The sequence below is a fragment of the Neoarius graeffei genome, chromosome 10, assembly GCF_027579695.1.
Source record: "Neoarius graeffei isolate fNeoGra1 chromosome 10, fNeoGra1.pri, whole genome shotgun sequence".
In the NCBI taxonomy this organism is placed as follows: Eukaryota; Metazoa; Chordata; class Actinopteri; order Siluriformes; family Ariidae; genus Neoarius; species Neoarius graeffei.
Window position 1 is genome coordinate 92,393,832 of NC_083578.1, and position 25,517 is coordinate 92,419,348.

Consider the following 25,517-nt stretch of genomic DNA (forward strand, 5'->3'; position numbering starts at 1 on the left):
CAGATAAATAGATAAAGTTATAACAAGAACACAAGATTATTTTAATAGGAAAAAACAAACTATTAATGCAAAAAAATATATTAGAAAAATAGATACAACTAGACAAACAAATAAATAAATAAAATACACAAAAATAGAACAAACAAAATGACGATAGAATAAATTAAATGAACGTCCGTGCAAAGTAGTTTCCCCACAATATTATCATTAATATCACACAACAACATTATAAACTATATACAAAACAATTTGAACTATTAGGCAAACAGATAAAACTTGAATAAATAAAAGGCAAATGAATGCTTGCTTGCTTGCTTGCTTGCACACACACACACACACACTTACCATTATGAATGATGTTTTTATATTTCATTTTCACCTGTTGCCAGGTGCGTTTGGCACTGCTGTTGCCTCTGAAATGTTCACAGGACCGACACCAACTTAGTCAAAGGGACTGAACAGTCAGTCATCCTAATTCATGTGACTCTGTGCACATATCAGCTTAAGTAGGCGACTCCATGAATTTCCCATACCAAATTTTATTCAGGATTTTTCGGACATTAAACAAGCTATATATGACTGGGGCCACGTCGAAGGACCATTTTCTGTGACTTGTGATTGATCATGAAGCTTCTCTCATCCTATCCTTCTGTTCTGGAACATGTAGAAGGGAGAATGTACTTGCGCATTTACCCGATCGGCAATTCGTTGCCAACATGCTTGCCGCTCCTTATTGGCAGCCGCTGTGTTAGATTTTGCTCTTAATGTTGTTTTGAACTCCTCGTAGCTTTGCATTATGACAGCGCATTCTTCCTCCGTGAAGTGCGGCGACCGTGCCATTGTGAACAGCGGGGATTTGCGCTGATAACCTCCCCTTTAACATGAACGCGCATTAACCCTGATTAGGTTAAACCAGGTTCAACAAATCAACTTCATAACTGGCGTCGTAGTACCGTTTAACCCCAAACAAGATAACCAGGTTTTGTCAACCCCGGTTTAGCGGGGGAACCCTGGGTTACTGCTGGGTAGGTTGACCTCTGTTCGTAGTACAGGGCCCAGGTATACGTCATTGTAATAGAATCTTTGTGGTCAGTTAAGGCCTCAGCATCTGTAATACACAGCGATGTGTGAGAGTGATGTGGAAATGAAATGACAAGTTGTGTTAACGAGAGCTCCAGTCTGGCAGGCAGCGCTCTAAAAATCTCAACAGTTTCAGCGACTGCAGAAAGAAGGTTGCTGCTCTTCCATCTTGGAGTGAGAGGACTGGGATAGGCCTCAGACTAAAAGTGAAGGTGTGTTTTGTTTTTACTGCAATTTGTCTCAAAGGCAGTAGAGGGCGCTAAACATTACAAATGCCTCCTTTAAACCTGCAGTGGAATAAAAAAGGAGAAATAATTTTTCATGTGATTTGTGCACTTTGAAATATGTGACAAGACAGAAAGTGTTTTAGGAAGGGAAAAAAACCCATCCCCAGAGATCCTGAGACGGAGAGAAACGAAACCTGTGGCTGATCTTCCAGTGCAGTCGTTAATGTTCAAGTGTGATGTTCAAACCCTTCAGACTGAAGAGGATCTTCACTCATTAGACAAAAATCATCTCTTCACTCATTGATAACATTATCAGGGTGTTTGAGTTTATTACGATTACAGTAACACTAATCCTGGCCACTTGTTCCTTCTTATTTCTCACAGGTACATGGTGAGAAAGTTATGTTATTTTAAAGTTTTCATAAATTCTCATTGTTCTGTCTCTGTAGATATTTTATTAACATTTAGTATCCTGGAAGCAGCTCATATCTAAAAGTCGGCTCAGAATATTCACTTGTCCATGAGCAAAACAATACTAAAACACTGATCTGGATCTAAAAAAAAAACAGAAGCAAACAACAAACTTTGATTGATTGATTTGTTTATTGATTTTTTTTTTGCTTTGTTATAAAATCCTTCAAGCTCAAACAGGGGCTTCCTTTTATTTTAAACTCCATTTCTGTTCATTAATAAACCAGATCACTATTTCAGTCCAATCCATCAAAAGTCTCTTTTCACTGTGACCAAGGGCACATAAAGGTCACAGTGGACACATATTTTAATCACTAAATTAAGTGGATTTACTGTGAATAATTTTACATAATTAGAAAAGGGTGAATAAAGAAACGTCATTAATATTAGTTTTATTCCCACTGACTGTGAGCCTGCAATACTGAGAATGGCCACCAGAGGGCGGCGCTCTGCTGCTTTTGTTCCCCTGCGAGACTGGTTTTGTTTTGTTTGTTTTGTAAATTTCATGTGATCTTATTGGTTTGTTTGTTTGTTTGCAAGACCGCCCAGTTAACGCGGGGATAAATTATATCGTTATAAAAGGACAGATGGCTAATGTTTTGGTTTTATGCATCGATATATAAAGAAGAAATAATTATTTGTAATTAAATGTAGTGAAGATGCAAGGAGTCGACGTAAAGAAAGTTGGTGAATTCAAGTCCCTGGGGTCAACTGTGCAGGAAAATGGGGGCTGCGATAGTGAGGTGAGAAAGAGAGTGCAGGCAGGGTGGAGCAGGTGGAGAAGGATTTCAGGAGTCATTTGTGATCGGAAAGTCCCAGCAAAAGTGAAAGGTAAGATGTATAAGATGTGATGTACGGATTGGAGACCGGACCCTTAACGAAGAGACAGGAGGCAAAGTTGGAGGTGGCGGAGTTGAGGATGTTCAGGTTTGTGATGGGAGTGGTGAGGTTGGACAGGATAAGGAACGAGCAGATCATGTGGAGAGCTTGGGAATGAAGCTAAGAGAGATGAGACTGAGATGGTTTGGGCACATCCTGAGAAGAGATGCAGAGCATGTGGGAAGGAGAATGTTGAGGATGGAGCTGCCAGGCAAACGAAAACGAGGAAAGCCAAAGAGGAGATACATGGATGTGGTGAGAGAGGACATGAAAGTGGTAGAGAAGGATGCGGAGGACAGGGAGCAATGGAGACCAAAGATCTGCTGTGGCGACCCCTAATCAGGAGCAGCCAGAAGAAGGAGAATTAAATGTATCCTCTAGACTGGGATTTACTTCCTAGATAAAAGATAAAACCGAGTTATTTTGTACCTCCTGATTCCGGAAGTAGCGGTTTGCTTATTAGTATAATTTGTTTAAGTTGTTTATATAATGTTTTCAATCCACGATTAAAAGAAACGCGAAGAAATCCAAGCCGTTGCCATGGCATCACTTCCTGTTTCCGCCTCCTGACAAATCTGTCCAATAAGAACACGTTTCACTCTCAGATCCCGAAGAATGTCGCCTAAACACTTTATTTTGTGGGATGTGGGTTAAATCCCAAATCACACACGACTCACTAAATAAAGCACATTTTTTAAAGAAAAGAAAATTATTAAATCTGTAGAAAATTAAAAACAAACCCACTCGCTGAGGGAAAACAGCGTGCTAACATTTTAGCCACCACTTGCACGCGCGAGCGAATTTGTGCCTCGCGCTCTTATAACAGTCTCCTTGTTGGAGGGTTGCGTTCCAAACCTCACTAAATAACACGTTCGCCTTATTGTGCAGCACTGTTTAGTGGTATTTTGTGATTTGTAACACAGCCAGTCTCTGTACACGCGCCTCACTGACGCCGAAACCAATGGCTGAGTTTCAAAAAGAGAATCAAATATCGGCTCGTGCTCCCTACCTAGTGCACTACATCGGCGCCATTTTGGGCTCTTCGACGCCCCGCCCACCTGGGCTCCCTCTCCGCAGTGTGTGAGAGGAATAGCGGAGTCTGTGTTCTGTGTGAACAAACAAACCGGGCTGAAATTCTCTCTGTTTGGGCTTTAAAAAGATTTTTGCGCATCTTTACTCGAAGAGGAAGACTTTAAAAAAACTTCAGAGGAGCTGACGGAGAGGAATAGAACACAAATTCGGACGTTATTCAGTGTCTCAGGTAAGAGAGCCGCGTAACAGGTGCATTTACCTCACAGAGCTCACGCGCGTGATCTTCTGACTGTTATTACAGGAGAGTTAATATTCGATATTTCAGCCAAATATGGACAGTTTTACTCATTTCAGATTACTTTCAATAGTTTAGTGCATCTATAAATACTTTTTTTTTACACAGATAAACTAAAAGATGTAAGAGTGGTGTGAGAGTGAATAATAAAAATAGTGAATAACGTTGTTGTTGTTGTTTATGATAAATGATATTTCTGTGTATCAGTATATCACTAAACTGAGTTTTAGAGTTTTTATTTTTCTGACTTTGAATTGCCCACACAAATAACAGATAAATAAATCAATTATATGTTTTATAACATGTTTATAAAGCAACCAAAATGGAATACTGGAGCTGTATAATGTAATGAGTAAGTGATAAACAGTGTGTGTGTTACAGTAAAACTTTTTTTTATTTTACTGTGATAAAGCAGAGTTATTGTTGATTATTCCCCTGAAGTTGATTATTTTCCTCTAACAGCACGTCCCCAAGCGTTTTATTCCTTTTACACCAGAGCAGTTTACCAATAATTACAATTTTTAAAGAAAGCTGTACTTTTTCTGTACTTCATAATTGCAAGTATTATTAACTCCTTATTAATTGAGCACGAGGTCTTTACAGGAAAACGTCAGACCTTGGTCAGACCTCGATCTGATATTTTCCCGTAAAGACCGAGCAAGCGAGGTTAATCAGGAGTTTATTATCTGGCTTTTTTATTTCTAAGATTAAAATGGACGCTAATTATAACAAGGTGTGATGCTGTTTCAGTCACGTCATATTTTTACTGTAGTTGAGTCACGCGTGCAGAATAAACGGCTAGCAGTTTCAAATCTGAAGTTCTGTTAGCGGTTTCTGAACGCTCTTCGTTGATTATTTCCTGAATAATTCACTCAGTGACTCTTGTTTGTCTTTTGTGTTTCAGCCGATTTTGATTCCATTTTGATTTCCAGTAAATCTTTTTTGTCATTTTGTTTGTTTTTTGTAACATTGAAAGCTGGCACCTTGGTAAAAAAGTCTGTAATGGCCCACAGGCATTATGGGAAAATACCGCCCACCAAGGAACCAATCAGAGTGCACGATTTTACCAGAAGTAGCTCGTGCCATATAACAACAACTATTTTTTTTTTCCGGTCCGGTTGCCATCAAATCCTGCACTCTGATTGGCTGGCGAGCGGGTTCCTATCCTACGATACGGTCCTCAGTTACTGACCCCGGTTACGGACCTCTGGCGACTCGCTCGTTCACAACAACAACAACAACAACAAACATAGTAGCAATTTTTGTCAACATTTATTTTTGCATTTCTCAGGAGAATAGCATTAATTTTACAGCATGGATAGCGATAACGACAGTGTTCACAGTGAAAGTGAGTTTTACTACCCTGAGGAAGACGAAATAAAAGAAAACATTTCAGGAGAAAGCTGAAAACCTGTAACTGTTGCTAACACCAAGCAAAAACATGGCTGAATCCTGAATGACTCAATTTTGTATAAATAGGGGACGACATAGGTGGCAAAATGTAGTTTTTTTCCTGTCATGGAAGTGCACTTGTATACTGAGGAGGAAGCCATTTGCATTACAGCCACGAATGAGGATTCAAAATGGCAGCTCGCCTCAGCTCGGTTTTTCCTTTCGGGCGCTCTCGTTTTCTGTTAGAATTTGGTAAAGAAAAAATAAATATATTATCTACCAGCTTAAGGTCGGTCCGTATGGTGAAATACCGTGACCTCAGCCCATAGGGCCTCGCTCTGTACTTTCAAGACCTCGGTCATGGTATTCCATGATACGGACCTCCCAGCTGGTAAATAACATATATGTATTAGTGTAGCAGCTATAAACAGTCGTTCCATCACCAGCGTCTCTTTATTCTCTCTCAAAGTTAATAAAAAAGAGGAAAAACATATCATAGCTTGTTCTATTGTGTTCCTGAGAAAATGTAAAGAAGTGTAAACTCTTCTTTCCTAAAGTTTCAGAAAACGTAAAGTTCCAGCTTCACCTCTGACTGTTACATGCCGCTGACACTGGAGACTCCTTCTAGAAACGTTACACAAACATTCACTAATTACAGTAAACTTCACCGTGTCAGTGTTTAATCCGTTTATTATTAATGGAGCATCTGTCGTACAAGTCCCTGTCAATGAGCTGTTACTATAGAAACAATAACTGAAAAGAGAATTAATCCCGACCTTCTGACCAATCAGAGTTCAGCAGCGCTGTGAGGTAAATTGTGTGCATTAAATCTTCAGTAAAATGAAATGCGTTTGATTTTATAAATTTGATAATGGCATAAAAGCTTACTTTTATTATCATAAACATGTCCTTGTTATTTTTAGTATATATATATATATATATATTAAATAAACACGTCGAACTCTCGCTGTGGGTTCAGTACCATACCGCTACTGTGTTTGAGCTTTTCCTCACATCATCAGGTTTATGCCGTATTTTTCAACCCATGACTCTTACACCTTTATCACTTTCACCTTTACACAGGTATACAGGTGCTGACTATAATCCATATGCTGCTCTGAGCAAAGTATTGGCACCTCTCTTTATAACCTTGGTCATGTTGTATGTTTCCAGCTCGTCACTTTTTCCCCTGTACAGTGTGTGTTAATCGTCCTCTCGTCTTCATGAGGATCTGTTTCTGATTGGTTGCTGGAGGAGAGTTCTGATTGGTGGACTGATTCTCAACGTTACACACACACACACACACACCACCACATTTAACACGTTCACATCGGTGCTAAACAGAGGAGGTGAGAGGCAGCAGACATGCTGTAGTTCTGTCCTTAATATTTTATGGATCATTGTGTCGCTGTAACAGCTTCTCGCGCTGCGCCAGGCTGACGCAGGAATGCAGACAGAGTGGAGGAACAGTCACTCACTTTTATTACACCAGAAATTCACTTTGACTGAGAACGATTACCATGGTAACTGCAGTGTGTGTGTGTGTGTGTGTGTGTGTGTGTGTGTGTGTGTGTGTGTTTGTTCTCAGGACAACTCCATCCACTTTGCCTGCTCAGATCAGAGCTTCTTTATGAATCTGTTTTTGTTTTTTCTGACCAGTGAAATCTGAACCCATCTGCAGTTGACGTGGAGTGGAATTCCCAGCTCTTTATAACGTGTTATAACACTCTCATGATCTGATTCACAGCGATACCATGACAGCGTCACTGTAGCAGGTTGATAAAGTAGATACAGTAAACCTGGACCTTTGTTCTTTGTGCTTCAAAACAAAGATGAAATGATGTAAGACAGAATTATTAATCCTGATAATTCTCAATGCAAATATGGTTCTTTGAACACGCCTCAGACCTGGATGAGTTTATCTGAAAGAAAAGCTGATATCCTGAGACTCAGGAATGGGGCTATCTTAGTGGTGGGGCTATCTCAGGAATGGGGGTATCTCAATCAATGGGGGTATCTCAGGAGTGGGGCTATCTCAAGCAATGGTGCTATCTCAGGAATGGGGGTATCTCAGGAATGGGGGTATCTCAATCAATGGGGGTATCTTAATCAATGGGGCTAAGTCAGCAGTGGTGCAATCTGAGCAGTGGTGCTATCTCAGGAGTGGGGCTATCTCAGCAATGGTGCTATCTCAGGAATGGTGCTATCTCAGGAATGGGGGTATCTCAGGAATGAGGGTATTTCAGGAATGGGGTATCTCAATCAGTGAGGCTATCTCAGCAGTGGTGCGATCTCAGCAGTGGTGCGATCTCAGCAGTGGTGCTATCTCAGGAATGGGGCTGTCTCAAGCAATGGTGCTATCTCAGGAATGGTGCTATCTCAGGAATGGGGGTATCTCAGGAATGGGGGTATCTCAATCAGTGGGGCTAACTCAGCAGTGGTGCTATCTCAGGAGTGGGGCTATCTCAAGCAATGGTGCTATTTCAGCAGTGGTGCTACCTCAGGAACAGGGGTATCTCAATCAATGGGGGTATCTCAATCAATGGGGCTATCTCAGCTGTGGTGCTATCTCAGGAATGGGGGTATCTCAATCAATCAATGGGGGTATCTCAGGAGCGGGGCTATCTCAAGCAATGGTGCTATATCAACAGTGGTGCTATCTCAGGAATGGGGCTATCTTAGTAGTGGGGCTGTCTCAGGAATGGGACTATCTTAATCAATGGGACTACCTGGCAAGGCAAGTTTATTTATATAGCACATTTCATACACAATGGCAGTTCAATGTGCTTTACAGAAGTAAAAACAAAAACAGTAAACAATAGAGAAATACAATTACATAAAATAATTTTATTTTTATTCTAAAACAATTAATTAAAAGAATTAAAAGAAAATAAGTATTAAACAATAGTAGAAATAAAATAATAAAATGAAGTAGTAGTTCAAATAGGAGGAGAAAAAAGAAACCAGCAGAATAGAATAAAGAATAAAATAGAATAAAGTTAAAGTAAATTTAAAACATGCAGAGAAAGTAAAGATTATAAAAAATGTAAAGAAGACAATATTCATTATTTAACAGAAAGCATCTGAAAACAGCTTGGTCTTTAACCTAGATTTGAAGCTGCCAACAGCAGGAGCATTTTTAATGTCCTCTGGCAGTTGGTTCCATAGCTGCACTGCATAGTAGCTAAAAGCTGCTTCACCACACTTTGTTTTAACAACTGGTTTTAATAGTAAATTTTTCTGTTTCAATCTGGTAGATCTGATTGGGTTAGGCTGCTGCAACATATCAGAGAGGGAATTGGGCCCTGTACCATTTAGAGATTTGTACACCAGCAGCAATGCTTTAAAGTCAATTCTGTAGCTTACTGGAAGCCAGTGAAGGGACCTTAGAATTGGAGTAATGTGCTCTGTTCTTTTTGTTCGTGTGCGAACCCTCGCCGCTGCATTTTGAACCAGCTGAAGTCGTTTGATGGGGTTTTTTTGGCAGGCCTGTGAAAAGGCCATTGCAGTAATCAACCCTACTAGAGATGAAGGCATGTATTAGTTTTTCCAGATCATTTTTTGACATAAGTCCTCTTAGTTTGGAAATGTTTTTTAGGTGATAAAATGCCGTTTTAGTGATTGCTTTCATGTGACTGTCAAAGTTTAGCTCGCTGTCAATGAAAACACCAAGATTTTTAACCATTTCTTTAGTTTTAATCCCTTTTGTGTCAAGAATAGTGGTAATCCTGAGTCTTTCATCTTTTTTTCCAAATAGAATTACTTCTGTTTTATCTGTGTTCAGCTGAAGAAAATTTTGTGACATCCAGCTATTGATTTGATCGATACACTGGTAGAGACATTCAAGGGGGGCATAATCATTAGGTGATAGAGCAAAATAAATTTGGGTGTCATCTGCATAGCAGTGATACAAAATTGAATTTTTATTGATAATTTGCCCAAGTGGGAGCATATAAAGGTTGAAAAGTAATGGTCCAAGAATCGACCCCTGGGGGACACCACAGGTCAAGGACATTGACGTTGAGGAACAATTTCCCAGGGTAACAAAGAAGCTTCTATCTTTTAAGTATGAATTTAACCAATTGATAACTTTACCAGTCAATCCAACCCAGTGTTCAAGTCGATATAGCAGTATGTTGTGATCAACAGTATCAAAAGCTGCACTGAGGTCCAGTAATACCAGGACCGATGTTTTGCCTGCATCAGTATTAAGACATATGTCATTTATAACTTTAATCAGCGCTGTTTCAGTGAGCAGTGATGCTATCTGAGCTGTGGTGCTATCTGAGCTGTGGTGCTATCTCAGGAATGGGGCTATCTCAAGCAGTGGGGCTATCTGAGCAGTGGTGCTATCTCAGGAATGGGACTATCTCAATCAATGGGGGTATCTCAGCAGTGGTGCTATCTCAGGAATGGGGCTATCTTAGTAGTGGGGCTATCTCAAGCAATGGAGCTATCTGAGCAGCGGTACTATCTCAGGCATAGGACTATCTTGGAATGAGGCTATCTCAATCAATGGGGGTATCTCAATCCATGAGGCTATCTCAGGAATGGGACTATCTCAATCAATGGGGGTATCTCAGGAATGGTGCTATCTCAGCAATTGAGCTATCTCAAGCAATGGTGCTATCTCACTAATCCTGTATGAGGAACATGTCCCACATGTTTCCACTATTTATAAGCACAACAACACTTTTGATGTCATCAGTGATTCCTCTGAAGTGTTAAGTCATATTGAGAGATATTTGTTTAGTTTAAATCTCACCTCTCGATGCAAATTTATGAGTCACATGCTGTAACATTCCCATTTTTTACATTTATAATAATCAGGAGCTTTCACTCAGATCATAAAAATCCCCACAACTTCCAGTAAAACAGCATGGAAAACGGAGGAGATGTTCCTCTCCAGAGTTACGGCAGGTCAGACAGGAAGTACAGGATTGTTGAGATCTCAGAAGTTCACAGCTGCATGATTAAACATGAAAAGTCATGATTTCTGTGATTAAAGAGATTTATTTTTCCGTCCTGAAAAGTCTTTGAAGCCTGAGGGAGCTTAACTCCATAACACTGTCTAATGAGGTTCATGTTCCTGCAATGTTCTACTTTTATTAATGCGCTCTGTTCGAGTCTCAGTGAACTACAGACACTCCGAATTCCTTATCTGTCAAATCAGTGCTTAGCAACCATCGTCATGGTTTCAACACGTTTACCAGAATCATCATCAGTGGTTGTGTTTTTACACCAGAGATTTCCAACAATCTGAACAAATTCATTATGAAGGCAGATTCTGAACGAACTGTTTAACTGCAGTGTAAAACTTTACACTGTGTGATTTGTTGTCGTACAAAAATCACACATCGTAAGAAAACTCTTTGGTCGCGAGCTGCGTGCGGTGGCGTTACAGCACTCAGCTCAAATCCACCAATCGGAGGAGAGCAAACTCATGGGATAGCTACAGCTGCGGTGAAACGGAATCTGCTAATGAAGAACGTGTGTGTTTATGTGAGCGTATTTTCTGCTTGAGCCGATCTCCAGTTCACGCTGACCGATGATGTAAAGCAGAACATAAGAAAGTCATTTTCTTTGATCGCAGATCTGTTATTTAACATTCTGATTAATTTCTTCATTGGATTGTTAGCGGATTATTAGGCTGCATATAAATGAAATGTTTCTTGTGAACTTATTTTGAATTTTAAACATTAGATATGCTGATAAATGATGCACAAAGTTAAAAGCAACAATAATGAAATGTGGGCGGGGCTTGAGATGGGTCAGGTAAACGGCGGATTAACAATCCTAATTCTGGCTGTTTGTTGGGTCAGTGGTATTGCAGGTGGAGTCTGTCAATCAGTCATGCTCATTAGGCTATTAAGCCACACCCACCCAGACAGTCCTCTGATCGGTTGAGATCTTTTTCAAGTGCTGCTTCATTACATTTCTATTATGATTTTTCTTTTTTCTTTTTTTTAAATGTTGCTGGATGTTTACTGTAACTCTTTACAGTACAGCTCCTATAAACATTTAAAATATTTTACACCACATTCCTTCAGGCTTTAATGACCAAAGTCTCTCAGTGGACATGTTGTGGTAATAAATCATAATCCATCACAAACAGCTTAGGATTCGTGAGTGTATTTAATAATAATGATACTAAAGTGACTGAATGATATTACCCTAAAGTTTCTCTGAGCAGTGCCACTAAGAGAATCTGTGTTTTCAGAGTAGCGTGAGTTTCCTCTGATCTTAGAAAAAAAATACAGGCAGCACAATCTGGTCTTTTCAGCCTGTGAGGTGGACAATGGGCTATTTTAGGGAGAACTCCCACCGTTCAGGACACGAAACACTGGCTCTGTGTAGATACTGAGAGTCTGAGCGCTGGTACGGCCGTCTCCGTCTCCCGTTACCTCACACGGCTGTTTGGAGACAAGTGTAAGCTCTGGACTAGTTTCGGTTTGGGCTTTGTTTATCTCACTCACTACGGTGGAGTCCAAAAGTCAGAGTACTGATCCCCAAACATCCAAATCATGGTGATGTCATAGATTTCATTCTGAGTGTTCAGGTACTCTTCCTGTCCGTGTGTTATACTTTAATATTTTTACTCATTTTAGGCAATAAGAGCACACTAATCTGTACTTAGTAAAGAATATTTGCTTGACTGTTTGTTAGCAAAGAATGAATGTTTGAATAAATTAATTTAAAAGCAAAGTGTACTAAAGTTTAATAACTGATTACATAAAACACTTCCTGGTAGTTGTTTTTTTAGATCAGAAGCTGGTAAAATATTTGATTGAGTTTCATAATTTTTAAATGATATACACTTTATATTAATTTTGTTTCCTGTGGTGTGTTTAATAAATGTACATTTTTACCAATTTTTAAATTGCCTTTAAAAACAAGCCATTTGAAATTATGGTTTTCAGGGTTTTTTTTAAACAACTTCAAATACAGGTCTCAAAAATACAGATTTTATGTCAATTAGGCCAAAGGTGAATTATCCATGATTCCCCAGGAATAGGGTTGCAAAATTCCTGGGAATTTTCAGAGTGGAAATTTTCCATGGAAATTTTGGGAATTAACGGGAATTTTGGGGAACTTTCGGGAATTTTCAAAACCAACTTTACTTAAAAATTGATACAAAAAAATAAGGTCCTTTTATTCAGATTAGGATATTTCTCTGGGTCTCTGTTCTGTTCAGAAGAACATACAAGCAAAAACAAGCATGCAACTAATTAAACAACTGAGAAACTTAATAACCAAATGTTTTACAAAAACAATACGGGTTTTCCCTGGTACATGTATAATGAATTAAACAATAACCTTAGACTTTGACTTGAACCTTAGACTTGAACTTCTCTTCAAAAGCAACTTTAACTCTAGTTATGATTTTGAAGACCGCTTCCTATAACTTTTTTGTTTACTAATTATACTTCAACAACTTTAATTCATTTTTCATTTTGCAGCTGGTTTGTAAACTGTATCCTGTCAAGTAATTTGCTTTCAAATTATCGGATTAGAAGTAATGATTAGGGTATACAGTGCTATTAAAACAACGACATTAAACAGCCTTGCTCCAGATTCAAAGAAAAAAGTGGCACTAATATATTTTACAAGCAGCAAAACTTATTTCAAGACTACTGGTAATTAGAAATTTTAAATTTTTTAAATATTCCTTGTTATTTTATGATGTGATACCTTTGTGGTTAAATCTGTAGACAAGTCTTCAAGTTTTGTAAAATTTTGTAATAAAAATGGTCAAAATTGAGTTTTTGCAAGATTTTTAGAAATCACTACTTGTTATGCAATGAGTTAGAGTTCCAGTTAATTCTTACCAAAGGGTACACTCTAGAAAAATAATCTATTCAATTCAAAATTACTAGATATCTTGTCTGAGGGACATTTAATAGAAATCTATTCAAATGCAGGTTCGAGAGGTCCCCAACACAAAAAAAAAATGTATTCAAAATATGTGTAGTAGACCAAGGGATACAAGACCTTCTACACTTTTGTGGTAGGGAACTTGGGAATGTGTGTTTGACCTTTGACAAGTTTGACTGGATTTCTATTAAGTGTCCCTCGGACTAGATAATTGAGATTGAGAATAATAATTTTTCACTGAAAAATCTGAATATAATACTGTGGCAGCGGGGGCGTCGTCAAGCGTCGGTCTGTGACCGGAGGGCGGAGTCAGGGAAGGTAAGTGGCAGAATCACTGCACCTGAGGTTGATTAATGTGTGTTTGTGTGTCTTCCCCAGTGACCGCGCCCTATTTAAGGAGAGAGCGAGAGCAGAGGAGGAGCTCTCTCCCCAACCAGACACCTGATGTGTGTGTGCGTGTCTGTGTGTGTACGAGAGTGTGCAAGAGACCACTGAAAAGTGTCAAAATAAAAAGAGTTACGAAACTCAGTTCTGGCCTGCCGTCTTCTGTGCTCCTCCCACTCCTACAAACTGCCACAAATACCAATATTGAAAAACTAAAAGCCTTTTAATTAATTGGCCTTTAGCAATATGTCCTATTCTTCTCATCTCATCTCTCATTATCTGTAGCCGCTTTATCCTGTTCTACAGGGTCGCAGGCGAGCTGGAGCCTATCCCAGCTGACTATGGGCGAAAGGCGGGGTTCACCCTGGACAAGTCGCCAGGTCATCACAGGGCTGACACATAGACACAGACAACCATTCACACTCACATTCACACCTACGCTCAATTTAGAGTCACCAGTTAACCTAACCTGCATGTCTTTGGACTGTGGGGGAAACCGGAGCACCCGGAGGAAACCCACGCGGACACGGGGAGAACATGCAAACTCTGCACAGAAAGGCCCTCGCCAGCCACGGGGCTCGAACCCAGGACCTTCTTGCTGTGAGGCGACAGTGCTAACCACTACACCACCGTGCCGCCCCTGTCCTATTCTTAATTAGCACAAAACAGTACATAATTGAAAGAAAGGCTTAACATGGGTTTTAATTTGTTTTTCTGGGTGATGAAATGTTTTAAAATGTTTAAAACTTAATAAATGCCAAAATTGAAAATTCCCGAAAATTCCCAGTATTCCCGGGCCCTTCAAAATTCCTGGAAACTTTCCATCCCTTTGCAATCCTACCCGGGAAAGTCGATGCTGTACATTTATTAGCTTATCTATACCACAGAACTGTATATGTTATATATATATAACAGTTATTCCACGAAATCGAGTCGTACATGAGCTGATAGGTGACGAGGCGCGTAGCACCGAGTTGTCTATAATCCATGAATGATGACATTGAGTGGAATAACTGTTTCATTCTGTCAACATTCACTGGATTTTAAGAAATAGAGCATTTTTATTTTTTGCAAATTTGATAAATAAAAACTTTATACAAAATGTCCAACAAAATAATTTCTGCTTAGAATGTAAACAAACCGGCGAAATGACAGGAGCAATTTGTGAAAAATGTGATAATAATAATTCTTGAAAATAAAAAGTTCTTATAATCAAATACTTTTATTGCATATTTTGTTGTCTCTTTTTTTTGTATTTTTGGGGTTTTATTTTCGAGTAGAGTTTTTATTTTGTCCTCGGTTGGTTCAGCAACACGCTCCACTGTTTTGTTTTTCTCTACTCACAGTATATGAGCTGATATCCTAGTAGTAGAGTAGCCAATCAGAGCGCACGATTGCTCAAATCCAGTGAATGTAGAGAGAATAATTTCAAATATATGAAACTGACATTCAGATATTTTTGTCAGTTTTCAAACTCCATACAAAAAAAGTACTTCTAAAAGAAAAAGAAGAATAAATTCAGTCATGTCCTGTGATGACCTGGCGACTTGTCCAGGGTGAACCCCGCCTCTCGCCTGTAGTCAGCTGGGATAGGCTCCAGCTTGCCTGCGACCCTGTAGAAGGATAAAGCGGCTACAGATAATGAGATGAGATAAGAATTCAGTCATCACCAGTCCATAATCTGGAGCATGTTTATAGCATGTTTCTCTCAGTTAACTAACTCCAGCTAAACTAATCCAGTTGTCATGTGCGTTCAGAGAGCTGAATTTACATTTTGGCATCCATCACTTTATCTTAGATTGTTTTTTAAGTGATGTACAGAATCACGCAAGTGGAGATTTATTTTGTGTTTAACTTTGTTGGCCCTGTTTTTGTGAAATTGTCGAGCTTTTACTTGTATCCATTGTTTCTTTTTGTTGATTCAGTTTTACTCTGTTTAGCAACACGGAAAAACTCCAATAAGCGATTTTTTTTCTTTTTTAAACAGGTGTCCCCACAATGTTTGAAAAGCAGCCGTATGACAGCCCCCCCACGTACAGCCCTCCATCACACAGTTATGGACCCCAGGGCAGTTTCCTCCCCCCTCAGAGCGAGTTTGACCCCTACCCCCCTCCTCCCGGGTCATACTATATAGGAGAAGAAGTGCCACAACATTTCTACAAATGGACCTCTCCTCCCGTAATCGTCAAAATCATGGAAGGTGCCATTGTGGTGTTGTGTCTCGGCATCTTCGCCTGCGTTGCGTCGACGCTTGTCTGGGACATGCAGTACGGCTACGGAAACTACGGAGGTTATGGAGGTTACGGAGGTTACGGCGGATATGGCCCCGGTTCTGGGTATGGTCTCGGCAGCTACGGCTCTAACTACTACGGATCTGGTATGTACGGATATGGAGGCTACAGCTACATGAGCCCGTATTCTGCCAAAACCGCCATGATCTCAATGGCTGCTATCAACTTCTTTGTGGCGCTGGTCATCGTCGTGGCTACTTTCTCCAAAACGAGGGCCATCCGGAGCAGAAAGTTCTACCTGATTGTGCTGGTGTCTTCCATCATCCTGGCCGTGCTGCAGGGAATCATCAATATCGTGTACATCGTAGGAGTGAACCCCATGGCTCAGAGCTCGGCCAGCGCTGTCTACAACCCCATGCTGATGATGTGTCAGAGCCTGTACGGGAACAGTGTGACGGGAATGGGCGGGGGATTCCCTCTCTACAACCAGTACCTCTATCACTACTGCTACGTTGATCCTCAGGAGGTAAATCACTGACCACTGCACACAGTCACTAACGAAAACGCGGCCTTCCAGCTCGCTGGATTGTCTGTTAATACCAATTTAAGAATAGACTCAAGACCCTTTATGAAAGTTCAGATCTGGTCTGCAGATTCAGATTATTAAAATCGCCTGCCTGGAGTTCTCATGTCAAGACAGAAGAACAAGAAGGAGTTTTTAAACAGCATCTAGACCACCGCATGTAAACACAAACCCTCAGATTTAAACATAAAAAAATCAGGAATAGAAAATGCAGACTGATGGAGGAAGTTGAAGCTTTTTTATCCTTTGCTGTAACATAATATAAACGTCAAAGACTGTTTAACAATGAAAAATAAGATTTGTAGATAAATATGCTACCAATATATTGCTGCATGAGTAACTCTAGTTGCAATGATCGCATTAATCACTGGTTTAATTGAATAAACTGGCTTCCACACTCATTATTCAGCAGCTCATTAAAATTGCACTTGATCCAGCACATTTTATATCAAAAGCTAATGAAGTCCATCCATCCATTATCTGTAGCCGCTTTATCCTGTTCTACAGGGTCGCAGGCGAGCTGGATCCTATCCCAGCTGACTACGGGTGAAAGGCGGGGTTCACCCTGGACAAGTCGCCAGGTCATCACAGGGCTGACACATAGACACAGACAACCATTCACACTCACATTCACACCTACGCTCAATTTAGAGTCACCAGTTAACCTAACCTGCATGTCTTTGGACTGTGGGGGAAACCGGAGCACCCGGAGGAAACCCACGCGGACACGGGGAGAACATGCAAACTCCGCACAGAAAGGCCCTCGCCGGCCACGGGGCTCGAACCCGGACCTTCTTGCTGTGAGGCGACAGCACTAACCACTACACCACCGTGCCGCCCCTAATGAAGTCATGAGTTACTAAATTGAGATGATGAAATTGTAATGTGTGTGAGATGTTGCTATAAGCCCCTCTCTCTCTCTCTCTCAGGCCGTGGCAATGGTGTGTGGCTTCTTGGTGTTGATTGCGCTGATCGTAGCTGCGTTCTTCTCCTATAAAACGAGGAGTAAGATCTGGCGCTACGGAAAACACAACGTGTACTGGGACGAGCCGCTGACCGGTGGTGCCGAGGGCAGAAATGTGGAGGACTGGGTATGTTTACATCCACTCAGGTCAAAAATCCCACTGCACAGATTTATCCATCATCATTTTTGAAACAAAACTGTCACTTTTCATTAACAGACAACACGGACCTCCGTCACACACGACCCTGGTGTTACTGTTTAAAGTAAATGATCAGAAATGATCTCACTGTGTTTGTCCACAAAGTTGGTCATGATGATAAAGAAACCTTGATTCTTAAATATAAGAGAGCAGAATATGGGATTGGTAACAAAAATGCAGGATGTTTACTGAAGGAAGATAAACTGAAACGTAATAAACAAGTAATTAAGTATGACTCAGAGATGTGTTTAAGCGTATTTTTGGTGTGTTTTGGTTCTAGGTTTAGTTGGTGACGTTGAATAAGATTTTAAGGGTTTTTTTTCCCACTCATTCATGGATTAAAGTTTTCCGTCGCTACGACGGATTTCCGTCAACTGGGAGCGCTAAAGGTCAATAATGAGATTGATGCAGATCCGAGGAAGAAAAAAAGGGGGGGTAGGCCCATAGGTCTGACACCGATGTGATTTAGAACTTCACCAAGCTGCTGTGATTGCCTGTTGTTGAACCCTTTCTTGTGCTGTGTTTGAGTTTATGTAAAGGAATAAGTTGTTGTGCTAGATATGAATAAATAAATATAGCCTCCGCTACTGTCTAGTCCCGGGGAGGCTCGGCGTGGGCAGCGAGCCGCGGTGCTCGGCTTGAGTTTCATTTCTATCGGCGACTCCAGACCGACTTTGCACGCTCGTAACTCGGCCAGGGGAGGTCCCAGCCTCTCCAAACTTGGCAGCCAGCGACCTCTGCCCTCTCCCCAACGAACCAGCGCTAGGGCGGGCCAGCCCTGCGCCTCGGGGTGAGCTGCGGCGCTCCGTACAAAAGGTCAGAAAACAGTGGAAGCCAATAGAGTGCTCCGAGATGATGCTAAAAATAGTAACACTGCGGTCCGCGCGGCCATCTTGGAAGTCACTCGCTCCAGAGCGCGCATAGAGTACACATCATAGAGTACACATTCACCGATTCGTTTCCGCGTTAGAGGGCTTAGAAGCTTTGATTTTTTAAGAATTTAGACATCTGAAGTGATGGAGCACTACTGTGAAAGTTTGGATAAGCAGGCACGGGAGCGTTATGCTGAGAAGGTACCTTTCATTGGGAATGTAGATCCATACACTGTTAGTGAGAAGGAATGGAAAGCTGACCCCAGCTTGTTGCCGCATAATTATCAATTATTTTAGTCAGTGAATAAAATGTAGGCCTAGTATGTAACTTGTACTAACAGCATGTGTACATAAACATTACTAGGCCTAGATCTTAAATGCCATTTGATGCAATAATGCACTGCAGTAGACATAAGCTACCTAATGTGACAAATATATCCATTAATCATTGCTGAAAGTACATAGAAAAGATAATAGTTTGTATCACATTTATTTTAGTAACTATGAAATTCAAGACAATTTAACCTACCGGTCACAAAGTGATCAGAACAAATCCGGATACAGTCTAGTCCTAAATTTGATCGGTTGATGGCAGCCAGCCACTGTCGTCTCCTCCGCTCGCTTTTCTCCTGTGCTGCAATTCCCGGGTTAGTCACGACTTTAGGGAGTCTGTGGAAGCTTTTGCCACCTTTTTCCCCCCGGCTACTACAGCCAACAATGACACACATATTCGGCATTTTGCTTCGCTGAGCAACAACAATGCACTGACACAGCGACGTTTGACTTCCAATATGGCCGCCGCCAGGTTCGCGCTGATCTCGAAGCACTCTATACTCCGAAGCTCAAAATTCAGGAAAGTGGCTCCGGTGTTGCAAGTGCACAAGAACAGTTATTTGAAAGTTAACCTGATGAATTTGTGCATGTGCGTGCGATTTCATGAAGAACCGGGACAATTGCCATTCGGTGAAAGATTCACACCTCTGATTCATTATATTCACGCGCACCCTCTCGCCCACTGCCGCTTCGTTTTCCCGATTTACACGCGTGTCTGAAGATGGAGTTTTCAGAAATCTCCACTCTGCCCCGAGTTTGCGAAAGTAGCTGTTTTCAGTGACTGAAACCTCCGTATACAGTACCAGTCAAAAGTTTGGAAACACCTTCAAATTCGATGTTTTTATTTTTACATTTTTTTCCTACATTGTAAATGAATACTGAAGTCATCCAGACTATGCAGCAACACGTAAGGAATCATTTAGTAAACTTTAAAATGTTAATCAAACCAAAATGTTTTAGATTTTAGATTCTTAAAGTCGGCACCTTTTGCTTTGATTACAGCTTTGCACACTCTTGACATTCTCTCAGTCAGCTTCATGAGGTCATCACTCGAAATGGTTTTCCAACAGTCTCGAAGGAGTTCCCAGAGGTGCTGAGCACTCGTTGGCTGCTTTGCCTTCACTCTGCGGTCCAACTCATCCCAAACTTTTTCAGACTGACTGACCTTCGTTTCTTAAAGTAATGATGGACTGTCGTTTTTCTTTACTTAGTTGCACTGCAAAAAATGGCCTTTCAAAAATAAGAAATAAAAGATTAAAACAAAGCATATTTGTTTGAATCAGGTGAAAAAAATCTCCCAATGGAACTCGTCAAATTTGACTTGGTAAGATTTCTTCAAGTAAGATGAAAAATCTAACCTGTTTTTAGATGAAATAATTCCAAAATAAGATTGGGGAACTTATTATGCGAGATCTGATTAACTCAAAATAATCAAAATAGTTCTTATAACAAGATTGTACTTCTTACATTTAGCCATTCAAGTCATTTTTATTGATTTCATTTTAAGGGTATTTCACTTAAATTCATGACAGTCTTAGCAGTAAAAACTGAATTTAAGATAAATATACTAATATTAGGATTGTTAAATTCTACAACTAAGCATTGCTAGCTTAAAAGATTCTTCTTTTGTGACCTGTAATTAGTAAAATACTCTAGATATGAGACCAGAGACTATCTTGAATCAAGTTGACGACACGTGTAGCATTGCAACAAGTTTATTTTTTTTTTCCCCATTTCAACATTCAAACATTAAAACATCTCTTAAGATTCCACTTCCCCAGGACCTCAGGCACCAAAAAAAAAAAAGTCTATGCATTTTGACTTACAGTGCTTACACCACGCCAAAGCAACAGTGCATTTTGGGGGCACTGACTGTTCATGTGTATGAGGGGTTTACAAGATCAGGCACAAAACAAAAAACAAACAAACAAACAAAAAAAGACAAAAAACACTGAACTTAACTCACAGCATTCCAAAAAGACCTCACTAAAATGCCCTCCACTCACTCATAGCCTTTTTGAAGGCACTTGTCTGGTCTAGAGTATGTACCGTACAGCATCTAGAAGGAGCTCACTCTGAATGACTGAGAAAACAGTCACAGTAAACTTAGGATCTGTAAGGTGGAGATGAATTGTAATGAAAGATTCAAACATTTCAGTAAAGTTCATTAATTCCCAAAACAAGCATGCTTTGTTTTTTTTTCTTGAAACAAGATGAACCGCATTTGACAAATGTCCAAAATGTACTTACTTGTTTTAAAAAAAAACTTGTTTTATTTTCAAAGGTGCTCCAAATAAGACTTTTTCAAGACATTTTGTCTATACAAGATTTTCAAGATGGACTGTCTAAAAACTAGCCTTTCTAGCTAAATGAGGTTTTGCTTGTTGGGCAATTATGTCTTATAATAAGGGTGGCGAGATGTTTTGACTTGAAAATAGACAAATAAACTTCCTAAGATTTTTATTTTTTACAGTGTGAGTAGTTCTTGGCATAATATGGATTAGAACAGTACTCAAATAGGGCCATTCACTGTATACCAACTCTATCTCTTCACAACACAACTGATGGTCTCAAACACATTAAGAGGTCAAGAAATTCATGAAATTAACTCTTGATAAGGCACAGCTGTAAACTGAAAGCCATTCCAGGTGACTACCTCGTAAAGCTGACTGAGAAAATGCCAAGATGTGCAAAGCTGTCATCTAAGCAAAAGGTGCCTACTTTGAAGAATCTAAAATATAAAACATATATTCTGGTTTGATTAACACTTTTTTTGTTTACCAAATAATTCCATAGATATTTCTTCATAATGTCGATGACTGACTTTAGTATTAATCTACAATTCAGAACATTTTAAAATAATGAAAAACCACTGAATTAGAGGCGTTTCCAAACTTTTGACTGGTACTGTAGGTGTGAATGAGAGGTGCAACCGAATAAATAAATATGCGTCTTTTTTATCCGGCTACATGTAGGCTATCACTGCGCAAAGCCTCTAATGTTGAAATGGTAGTAATATTTGTTAAAATAATAGTAGGCTAATTTCCACATTAATTGGTAAAATGGCCCAAGGGATGTGATGGGGGGATGGCCGTTTTTTAAGGGGGGTGATTTGAGATTTTTATTTCAGAAGGGGGATGCCTCCCCCCACATCCCCCCTCAACTCGAGTACTGCGTATAAGGCCATATTTCACCTGACATAGGCCCTTCGATTTCCACACTAGAGTGCGTCAAATTACTTTCGGTTTTGCCAGCATGGACGCGCTTCTTTTAAATGAAGGCACAGGTGTGTCAGACATCGACAAAACAGTAAAGAATAAGTGGAGATGGGCTTGGCGAAATGAAATGGGCGATAATGGCAAGCTCCTGCTGCTGTGCCAAGGAAAAAAAAACAAAAACAGGCATCAGGTGTTGCCAAACTAGATGCCTTTGGCTTCACTGCAAAGAAGCAAAAAAAGTGAACTTTCACTTTACTTTTCTTGTTTCCTGGCTTTATTTCAACAGACTTTCTTATTTTTCTTTCTGTTCCACTCTTTTGAAAGCATGGTTCAAGTTCGACTGCACTTGCATTTTTCTCTTAACCACTGCTGTGCATTACTAAAGTATTGTTGAAATAAATTTGCACTTTGTGCTGAAAACTTGATGTTTCATCATGAATAACCAGTAATGACAATGGTAAAGTCTTGCCTTAGCTTTAGTCATTGTTAAAATTATGTAAATGTACTATAAGTAGGGGCCGAGGGGATAATGGACAACACGGCGTTTAAAATTTGACGCATCGCTGATGTGGTAGAGGCCAACGACATGGAGCTTTTTTTTTTTCAGTCAGATGATTTTTTTTTTGCTTTAATCCATGCTCATTGAGCCCACCCCTAATCTCCGCCCATGAATATGAACACAAAACTCCACCGCCAGAACATACAGCGGCTCATCTGTACAGAGCTACATTTACATTTATGAGGATAACACTATAAACATCCAAAATTCAGGACACTCAGCATGGGAGTGGAGTGAAGTGGCATTAGGGAGTGTCTGTAAATGACTGACAGGAGGTTTATTCCTTACGATAATATTTATCGTGCCTTAATTAACCCTCATCTTATTTATGGCTTCAGTCTGTGGGGACGTGCTGCTCAAACTCATTTAAATAAAGTCCTTCTTTTACAGAAAAAAAGCTCTTAGATTAATGTACTTTTTCAGTAGAGCTGAACACACAAGGGTGGCACGGTGGTGTAGTGGTTAGCGCTGTCGCCTCACAGCAAGAAGGTCCGGGTTCGAGCCCCGTGGCCGGCGAGGGCCTTTCTGTGTGGAGTTTGCATGTTCTCCCCGTGTCCGCGTGGGTTTCCTCCGGGTGCTCCGGTTTCCCCCACAGTCCAAAGACATGCAGGTTAGGTTAACTGGTGACTCTAAATTGAGCGTAGGTGTGAATGTGAGTGTGAATGGTTGTCTGTGTCTATGTGTCAGCCCTGTGATGACCTGGCGACTTGTCCAGGGTGAACCCCGCCTTTCACCCGTAGTCAGCTGGGATAGGATCCAGCTCGCCTGCGACCCTGTAGAACAGGATAAAGCGGCTACAGATAATGAGATGAGATGAACACACAATTCCTCTTTTTATAAGTGCCAACTTCTTACCTGTAACTTTTCTTTATTATGACTCTGTTGCCCAGGCTTGGACCTTCTAATATATTAGACTTATTTACTTTTGCTTCAGCTGTTCACTCATACAATACTAGATTTACATCATCAGGTAATTTCTATATTTAAAAAAATCTCAATTAGAAGTACAAAAAAATCCTTTTCAAGATTTGGAGTAAAACTATGGAGTAATATACCTCATGATATATGTAAATTAAATCAGAAAAAGTTAAACACTTTTTGACTTTTTGTTAAGAGAAGATAGCTATGGTAACATCCTCTCAATTGTAGGCAGGTTAAATTATAAACGCTTCAGACTTTTGATTTCTTTAACATCATAATTCAATTTTAGCTCTTAGTTATAATTATATCTTTTTCAATTATATCTTTTTCAAATTCATTCTTTCTGTCATTTATAGAAATTTTTTCAGTGATTGTATTTTTTTGTCTTTATTTATGAATGTAATACATCACCTCCTGTTGAGATTAGTTAGTTTACTATTTGCAGGATGGTGTTAACTTGTAATTATATTGTTTATTTTGTTCTAATAAATTTTAACTTGAATTTGAATTTGAATTCCAACACAACACTCGTTTCAGACTGGAACACGGTTTTCCCAACGGGTTTTCACAGCTGGGTCACACGTGTCCTGAAGTTTTGGCTTAAACCTTTTTTTTGTTGTTGTTCTTTTTGTTTTTAGAAATTAAAAAAAAAAAATCATGTGTGCACCTTTAAAGAATTCCTGTATTCCTACACGTCAGTGCTCATATCTGTCCAAATCCTAATCATGCCTGAGCTTAAAAGCTATAGAGGGGTTATAGGATAAACAGACAGTTTTTAAATATAATACTGTGATATTATAAACAATGGTATGATATTGGCTTAACTGTAAATATAATGTTTCTCTATCTCGATTAAAAAGAGCCGAGTTTTCCGGCCGTGCTGTGTGTTAGATGGCAGGTCGGGATTTTAGTGTAATAAGTGTGTGGATTATTACAGGTGTGAAATGGGTGTAACTGTACCTGGTGACTGGATATTCTCCCTGTTATCTAATCTGTGTTTCATTAGAGTGTGTACCTGCTGACTCACACTCTCGGCTAAAACTCGTCCTGTTTAAGTGTTTGCTGCTTGTTGAAGTGTAATTGTTACCTGTGTAGAGACGTGTGCAGTGACACACACACACACACACACACACACACATGCACCCCAATTACCTCCAGTGTATGTTTACACACCACATGCAATAATACATACTGTTTCATTTAAGTTTGGAATATGTTTACACCTGGCGCTTTTTGATGATGTCATCTTTTTAAACAGAAAAACAATTAAAATTGAAGCAGTGCTTATGGATCATGCTGGACGGAGTCACACTTAGCAGCCGTGTGTGTGTGCGCGCGCGCGAGTGAGTGAAAGAGAGAGAAGAGACGGACTCAGGCTGACACGGTTTCACTGTGACTGATAATTAACCAGAGAGAGAGAGAGAGAGAGAGAGAGTATCAGATATGGACACTTTAAGCCCAGGTGACCTTTACCTTTGTCCTTCAGCAAGTTCACACTCACCTTTACAACAGGTTTAAATCCTCACAGTCTCTCTGGCACAGTTAAACACATGATTTAACGAGTTTCCTCTTCAGGCTTCCACAATGTCACTTCATAACAACCTTCATCTCATTAATATTCATATATTATTATTCACGCCAAAGGAAATTAAATTTATGAATTTCCACAAAATAAGCAAAAAAACCCACACACACATATATATAAATGCACATCCACAAATACACGAACACTATTATGCACACACACACACACACACACACACACACACACACACTTACACACAAGCACATACATATATGCACATATATGTGCCCATACAAACACTTGCACGTGCGCGCACACACACACATATGCACGAATACCCGCCCGTGCGCACATGTGCACACACACACACGGTTACATATTATTATTTGCTGCATAATGGAATAGTTAAAGTATTTAAATACACTCAGTCATTGAACTCAGCTCATAGTTTCTCTGTTAAACATAAGCCGTGTGCAC

At 39.9% G+C, this 25,517-nt stretch overlaps 1 protein-coding gene across 2 annotated transcripts in view; it reads left to right on the forward strand.

Moving 5' to 3' along the window:
- Window positions 1–3,745: 3,745 nt before the first annotated feature.
- The window catches only part of si:ch73-61d6.3 (occludin), a 35,655-nt gene continuing 13,883 nt past the window's right edge, over window positions 3,746–25,517 (forward strand). Inside the window, exons 1-3 of one of the 2 annotated variants that reach the window (XM_060932648.1) lie at window positions 3,746–3,918; window positions 15,623–16,392; window positions 17,379–17,540. In XM_060932648.1, coding sequence (XP_060788631.1) covers window positions 15,634–16,392; window positions 17,379–17,540 — 921 coding nt within the window. In that variant the 5' untranslated portion in view covers window positions 3,746–3,918; window positions 15,623–15,633. Of the gene's footprint in view, window positions 3,919–11,869; window positions 11,936–15,622; window positions 16,393–17,378; window positions 17,541–25,517 lie in introns of those variants that run through there. The other variant, XM_060932650.1, reaches the window with a different exon arrangement.